Source organism: Hevea brasiliensis, chromosome 4, assembly GCF_030052815.1.
Source record: "Hevea brasiliensis isolate MT/VB/25A 57/8 chromosome 4, ASM3005281v1, whole genome shotgun sequence".
NCBI classification, from domain to species: Eukaryota; Viridiplantae; Streptophyta; class Magnoliopsida; order Malpighiales; family Euphorbiaceae; genus Hevea; species Hevea brasiliensis.
In genome coordinates, this window is record NC_079496.1 from 3,111,280 (window position 1) to 3,119,480 (window position 8,201).

At 35.0% G+C, this 8,201-nt stretch overlaps 1 protein-coding gene across 1 annotated transcript; it reads right to left on the reverse strand.

Annotated features, from left to right (window-relative positions):
* Nucleotides 1-784: 784 nt before the first annotated feature.
* LOC110664836 (AP-5 complex subunit mu) lies at nt 785-6,518 on the reverse strand. The gene is made up of 8 exons (XM_058145027.1): nt 6,359-6,518; nt 5,989-6,135; nt 5,358-5,669; nt 3,857-4,149; nt 2,844-3,739; nt 2,379-2,435; nt 1,837-1,884; nt 785-1,308 (listed from the first exon to the last, which is right to left on the reverse strand). The coding sequence occupies exons 1-8, from the start codon at nt 6,424-6,426 to the stop codon at nt 1,243-1,245; spliced, it is 1,887 nt and encodes a 628-aa protein (XP_058001010.1). The 5' UTR covers nt 6,427-6,518; the 3' UTR covers nt 785-1,242.
* Nucleotides 6,519-8,201: the final 1,683 nt, after the last annotated feature.

Consider the following 8,201-nt stretch of genomic DNA (forward strand, 5'->3'; position numbering starts at 1 on the left):
GATAGCTGTGTGTTTTGGATATCGAGTTTGGTTGACTAGTTGGGTTTGAGTCTCGGCTATGGCTTTGTTAAACATGCAAGCTTGGTTACTATGGATGCCTATGTTTTCTTCTCGCAACGGCCAACCAGTTCTGCTTCAAGAGACCAAAGGCCCTGTAAGGGGTGATGGATGCTGAGCTCTTTAGTTTTTTATCTGGGTTATGTGTTTATGTAGAGATTGTCTTTTGAGGCCCTTTGCGCTACTTCTGGAAGGAAGGGTTGCTGGATGGTGTTTCATATGTGTATCTCTTTCTCATCTTGCCAGCATCTTCTTCTCCCAGTTGACAATCGGTGGCCGGCGGCATTCCTCTTCTAGTCTCTTGTTAGCTCTAAGTTTATTGGTTGTAGGCCTCTGAGCCGAGTTGCTTGTTTAGAGCTAGTACTTGGGACTTTTTCTCTATGTGATCTTGAGTTGTATTTGGGTTTGGTTCTCTTGAGCCCTGAGTTTGTATTAATCCTTATGATTTAATGAATGATTTCCTGCCTGAGAAAACAAAAAAAGTACACCTTTGAAATTACTGAAAAGATAATACTAAATTCTGATTGCCCATAATATGCAATACCCACACAAATTGCAGGTAACGGACCAGTAAGTCATTGGGCTGGGCATCGAATCTTCATCAAATCTTCGACAATTGAGCCGAAAGGATCATATCAGGCCCATGGAAAAACACTAACCTTCTGAGGACATTCTCATAATCTGGCAGAGACTTAAATTAATGAACAGTTTAATAATAATAATAAGATAATGATAAAAAGCAATTACAAATTACCAACCAATCATTATATTACAGAATACAGACAAACATGAGGAGAATCAAAGATGGAAGCAATTGGCTACTTGAGCTAGGCTGTGCCCCATTCTCCCAGGAAATTCAGTAGAAAAGAAGTGATGGCTCAATTCAAACACAAAATGTACCATTTTGGAAACTTACAACATCGACAAAATTTTCTTTATATAGCCAGCCCACCCAAAATCTCACATTACCCTCATTTCCCATTCCTCTGTTCTAAAATAGGGTCCACAGACTATATGATGAGCATCAAGGAGTATGCCGCTGTCAAAAGCCTGCCCATGGCAAAATAATTACCAGGCACCCGGCGAGTATAGAATTTCAAAGCATGTCCGCAGGGTAACAGCAAGCATCTGTTTTGTGAGATAATATGATTCTTGCATTATTTCATTGCAATAAAATCCATGTGCTTAAGCTGTTGCTGCAGATGGACACTTCCCCAAAGTATTCCACAGTATATAATCCCCAGAAGTAACCTGTTGCAAGCAAATGGAATGAATATTATACAAGCAATGGACATATACATACTCTAGTTCAAGTACGGGGAGGCTTCATAAGTTCGTTTTACAAGGACACATAAATTGAGGCTTATATTGGAAACGAGTCTGATTAATTGTGAACTAAACAAAGGGAGAGAAATCATGAATATGAGGAATCTAAACAAATTAACTCAAGATATGATAAGCATATTTTTCCTTTGATTGAGAGTTTAAGATCAAAAATTTTCATACGGTAAACATAAAGACAGTGATGTCAAAATTAAAATTTGGAAAAACTTAAAATAGGAAGAAAGCAGAAGACAACATGAGCAGTGGTGACAAGAAAAAGTTCTATACAATTAAAATGAGCTCAGGGAGGAACCTCTGCATTGTGCACATATGTTCACACATTACATTGACAGATGATAGTAAACCAGTTTCAGATGAAGTTAATCAGTTGTTTGCTAATAGATTTGTCTAAAAACTTCAAGATTTCAAATGATGGGATTTTGAAGACAAGATTACCTGAGTTGACAACTCCACAGGTGCTTTAACAGCTGGGTAGATGCTCACCTATGTTCAGCATGAAATGTAAGAAAACCAGCAAGCAATCATAAGCAGAGTATTTCATAAGTCTACTCGTAACTTGTTGCTAAATGTATCTTAAAAATTAAAAATGTATACTTTGATGAACACACACAGAATGCATAAAATGCTTTTTGAAATTCATGTTTTGCAATGATTTGGAGGCTCTTCAAGCTTAGGTAAGAGGTCCATACCGGAGTCAATAATTTTCATGGATTAACAATGGGCACACGCCTGATGCCCTAGACTTATTGGGTACAATTGAAACTAAATCAGTAAATTACGACCCAAATTGATAAAAATGAAAAAATATGATGTACTTTGAAAGGTGCACAAAGTCTAGTATTATATTAGACCATGAAGCCTAAAAAATATGTAGAAATGTTATTCTTATTCTTGCATCAGCAAATGTGTCATGTCGTATTATGCAAGATCACCTGCCGTTGTACATTAGGAGAGATGATGAAAAGTGAGAAACTCACAGATTTAGCATCAATGGACATTCCAGATAATGAAGCCCCAGTTATCTTGAAAGATACCTGCAACAAAATGTTATGATAATGAGAAGAACAGGAGCTGAGGGAATGTCTAGGAGAATATATTGTATAAGTAGGATGTAAACTGTTATGGGCAGTTGTAAATGGAGGGAAATAACTGAAGGTTGTTAAGATGTCAGACTTAGTTGAGAGGCTGTCTACAAATAGAAATGCAATCTAAAGGAAGCAGTTATGATCAATAAATAAAATATTATTCTTCCCTCATCTATTCTCTTTCTATTCTCATCCCTATTTCTTCTATTATCTCATCTCCTTTCTTCTTCATTCTTGGAGCAGAAACCCTAACTCAAGGATTATTTGACACAAAAGTCCAAGTTATGCATGAATTCAGGTGTCTTGTGGAATGCATGAAGCCAGCCAAAGATAAATAGATGGAGACAAAAAACATACTTTGGCATAGTTATATGCTTGCCAGCAAAATGGCTCCTCTAGATCAACTGGAGGAAGGTCCTTACTCATTTTCTCCATTAAGAATTCCTCCACATTTACCATATTGTTTGCGCTCTCAGTCTCAACATCACTATCTCCGTCACTCCTGTTATCAGAACCAGACTTCGAGGAAGGCGCTCTTTGAATTTGCCATGGCGCAAATCGAACTGTTCCAGGGAAAGTTGCTTCAATACTTTTACCAGTGAGGCTCCTACCACTTGGAATAATTTTCCATTCAACTATGTGCTCTGTTGTTGAAACAGTTCCAACGGAAGGAGTCCCATCAAAAGACACAATTCTTCTTCTTGGAAAAGGCATAGTTACATTACAGAATTCCATTGTCAAAGGAGCCTTATAACCTTCCATTATTTGCAACTTGAATAGAAATGCACCTTCGTCCTCAGAGACCATTGACAACTGGTAAAATCCCATTATAGGAGGACCAAAGGCACAATTTGCCTGGTAACGCACCAAAACAAAATTGCCCAATGGCGGTGAAAACATCATGGCCTGCTTATCCACACCTTGTTCTGGAACTTGAGCACAAGGATGGAAAGATAAGACTTCAACATGAGCCTTGTTCAACCCGGTCAAAGGGAGTGATACATCAGGCAAGCCTTCCAATTCTGCTCGACAGTTTATTTGGCCTGCGATGGATATGGTGTCTGAAATGTCATCTCTATCATACATGGCAGCGTGAACAATCTCATGAACGGTGAACAGTATTCTTTGCTTTCCTTTGTAAAGATATGGTTTCCATGCTGGTTGTTTTAGGTCTGATGGGGGCAGATCTGATGAAGAAAACCCGTTAACCTTGACAGTGAAAATGTTGGAGTAGTTGAGGTCCAGGGGAGTACCTGTAATGAAACAGTAGACACATGTCAACAACTAGTAAGATTAGGAAAATGCACACTGGTCCACAATTAAATGCTTATAAAGTTGAAACAACAGAAACCATCATAAGAAGTACCAACCGAAGGGCATTGCACCACTTATGAAATTTCGAAGTGCATCTTTATCCAAAGGCCTTGAACCAATTTTTGGAGCATCTGATGCAACAGCTCCAATTGCGGCAGTGCTGGATGGCGTAGCAGATGCAACTGGTGCTGCAACAGGTTTTGCCCTAGAAGAGATACCTGATATCCCTATGCTTCCAGTTAAGGAATCCAATAGTCCTCCCACAGATGGTGACACACTTACAACCACCTCTGGATCCACCATATCACCAATAATTATATCACCAATAGCAAGTGCCACCATGAATGCCCTGTAATGACAAATTTAAAACCAATAAACTTCAAAAGTAAATTGTATGACCACATAATGACAACTCTCGTCTTCTTTAACAACAAGACGATAACAATATCTAAGCTTTAATCCCAAACTAATAGGGATCGGCTATATGGATCTTTTTTCACCATTCAGCTTCCTCACCATCAATAGAATAAAATATTTTCTGTAAAGTCAAAGGATAAAAATGCATTTATTATTCCCACGTTCAAAGAAAAAAGTTCCTTTCAGGAGATTTAAAATTCTATTAGTAAGTGTTACATCAACTGTCACACTTTAAACAATAGAGATATGGCTTAGTTGAATAAATCATTCCAATTACAATAAGGCATTAGCTTAACCAAACCCTTTATCCTATCAACTTCAATAACTACAATGCCCAATACAATTGGTACTTGGCAAAAATTCATGTTGATCTGGAAGCAAAGCATATTTGCAAAGCATAAAATGAATTTGTTGCATGATACTCAAACTCTAACTTGACAGGACACTGAGAATAGGCATATCTAAAATATCAAAGGCTAATATTCAAATGGCAAAATAATGGAATGGTCATATCCGATTCAAAAAAGATGCAGTTTCTTTTTTCCCCTTCACTTATGCCCTGTTTTTTGTATCACAACATGCTAAGATAGGCTAGAGTTCAATTTATCCAATATTTTGAGAGGTCCATGAGACATGCTACAACACAATCCAGGGAGCAATATATATCCCCGTTTTTTGGGACGAACAAATCCCGTAGGGATAGATCTTCGGTGATGACTTGCACTGACAATGGGATGTAAATGGGAGAGAGGGAGAAAGTGAGGGGCTCTTGCCACCCAACAAACATCAGCCAAACTCTAGAGGCCACCAGTGGCAGAAGACAACCAGCAACATCCAGTGCTTACCTCTGTCAACAACTAGTAATTTCCATCTGAGAACATTTGTTCCCTACCCCCACCATAAGATATAAATCCATATAAACTGCTTATTTCATGGTATCCAGTAAATTTATCCTATCATATGCTTTACACCAAACAACTCCTTGAAGGTTGTAACAGCATTTAGAGCAACAATACTTACAAGACATCACTCCGAACAGACTTTCGAGTAGAAGACAAGGAAAAGGGTAGAAGAAAATTCTCAAGAGATATTTTTATGTTACACCATTATCAAACTAATGTTACAAGTAACTTACCATACCCTGTGATGGAAGGAAGATCAAGCAGGAGAGAAGATATGCTTTCATCCACTCCAGCAGCATTTCCACAATCAGATCTTCTGCATAATCTTGAATATACTTTTAAATGCCTTGGCTCAATCAACGGCAAAGCAAGGATGCAATAAGGGCCCCTTACATGCAAAACTAAAGGCCATAATAGATAACTCTCTCCTTCCTCCTCTGCACCTATGCGAAGGCTTATAATGTGACGCGTAATAGGGTCATCAACCCAGGAGTCCGACCTTTTATCTGAATGAGTCACCCTTATGCCATACCCACGTGTTGAACCCTCACTACAAAGACATAAATAAACCAGTAACTACAACCGACTAAAGCAGCCTAACAAAGACTTCCCGCAATAAAAATTTTGAAAAAAAAAAAAGTAACAGCATTGTACATGAGGAATTTAAACAAAAATAAAGCAAATATAACCAACATAAAACTGCTAAATTCATGCTAATCTTGAAACAATCAGTAAGCTAGTGCCAATATAGTAATGCAACTACCTGAGATGTACTAAAATTATTAAAATACATCACAAATTCAGTTAATTCTTTGAAGTTTGAATAAATTGAGTAAAGCTAAAATGTATAGAAAGAAGAATAAACCAACCTTTTCTTCCTCTCCACAAATGCAGCAGCTATCTCTGAATCATTTGGAAGAAATGGTGGAACAGTGTACCTAACCGGATCCTCATTTGAGCTCTCGTTTTCGGTCTTGCAAGCAGCCCGCCACTGCTTCTCCACCACCGGAAACCTCCTAATTTTATTTGAAAATATGAAGAAAATAATCAAAATACAAGAAATCAACCAACTTAGAGACAGAGAATTCAAATCAACCACGATAAAATCCAAATGATCTCACATAGATTTCGATTCAAAAATTGAAATCCAATAAACAGATCAGTAAGTAATGATCAGAGATGCCAGTAATTTAATTCCAAATATACTTAGGATAGATGTTTGTGATTTTCCGGTGATACCTGGAGAAAACGACGCCGTCGAGATTGTTAAGGATCCACAGAGCTCTGATGCTGCAACCGCCAGGCATGTGAGCTTTATTATTCGATTCTGTTTGGAAACTATGAAGAGGGAAGAACTAAAATAATGGGGACGCCTGAAGCACATATGGATGATGACAAGATAAAACGACAACGTTGCACATATTTCTGCAATTTATTGTACATCTATAAATATTTAAAATTTTTATTAAAAATATAATATTAAATTTTTATGACAATTTTTTTTATATCAAACATATTAAATTTGATACATTCTCTTTTATTGTATGAAAAAATAGATAATATTTTTCACATAGAAATTTCTAAAAGACCATTTAAAAAATAATAAAACTGATTTGTTTGGAATAAAAATGAAAGGAAGGGAATCATTCTCACATCTTATATGAGGAAAAAAATAATTCTTTACTATTTGAGAAATAATAGAAAATTATATAAAAAATATTTAATATAAATAAAATTAAAATTCATTAGAAAAATCTGTAAAATTATTGTCTTATATTTTTTATATAATCATTTTTAATTAAAATTCAAACTCAAAATTTTGCATTCTTATAAATAATTCTAATATCTAAAATTTAATAATTATTATTCTGCTATTCATTAACTTATAAAAATTTTATCTGTATATCTCTCAATAGAAAAAAAAAATGGCATTATATCTTTATGGACGAAAATATAATTTCAGCCAAATTTTTATTTACAAAAGTGAGTGAACCCTTTTGTTTCTCTCACTTTTTAATTCCTATATATTCAATTATTTCCAAGCATTCTATTGATAAAATTTATTTTTATTTTTTCAAATAAATTTCGAAAAATAAGTAGCAAAACAAGCTATTGTAGCTTTTGTAATCTAACATCCTAAACCTTAAAAAATCACAATATCGAGACTAGTTGAATAATAAGCCATTTAATTAACATTCAATTTGAAAGGTTGAAATTTTAAAATTAAAAGTAGAAACATAACTACTTTTTACTACTTCAAAGTACAATAAATTACCTCCTTATTCCCACCCTTTCTTTTCTTTTTTTTTTAATTTCTATTTTAAAAAATATATATAATTTTAATTATAATTATTTTTATTATAATAATTTTATTTATAATAAATTGTAATCATTATTCTAACGGTTTTATTTTTAGTGTCTTTATTTTTAAAAATTTTTTATTTTATTATTAAAAATAAAGACTTTATGTTAAATTTTTGCATGATATACTTTTGAATCTTTTAACATATACCATTCTACTTTGTATCATTATAATTATAATTAAATATATTTTCAATATAATTTTTATTTATTAATTCTATTAAAATATTAAATATATATAAAAAAACCCATGCAATGTTTCACACCCCCTCTGAAGAGCTCCTGTAAATTTCAAAATTTTCTGCGTTGGTTGGGGCAAATCTTATAGCTAGCGAGGTTAGGATGGGCTAAATCCTCAACTAGACAAGCAGGGCGAGCAAGGCTACAGGCCGAGCTACATTAGGCGAGCAAGACTGCGGGCCGAGCTATATTGGGCGAGCAAAGCAGCAGGGTGAGCAGGACAAGCCAAGCATGTGCCCAGGAGGCAAGAGAGAATCTGGAAGCTACTAGGGCGAGCTAGAGACGTGTGAAACTCTTTAGAAGGGGTTGGAGTTGCCTAGCACTTGCTAGGTGTAACACCCTAAAATTTTATTATTTATGAGTATTTTTTGTATTTTAATTTTATTTGAATTTTAGGAATTTTTTTTGAGATTTTTCGGATTTTAAAAATCGGGTTCGATTTTCCGAAAATATAAACTTTGATGATTTTTAAAAATTAATT

Coding starts and splice junctions, on each gene's coding strand:
- LOC110664836 (XM_058145027.1), bottom strand. CDS start 6,426: ATGCCTGGCGGTTGCAGCATCAGAGCTCTGTGGATCCTTAACAATCTC. Junction 4,150..5,357: donor GATCTTCCTTCCATCACAGG/GTATGGTAAGTT, acceptor TTGTCATTACAG/GGCATTCATGGTGGCACTTG. Junction 1,309..1,836: donor CTGTGGAGTTGTCAACTCAG/GTAATCTTGTCT, acceptor TGCTTGCAACAG/GTTACTTCTGGGGATTATAT.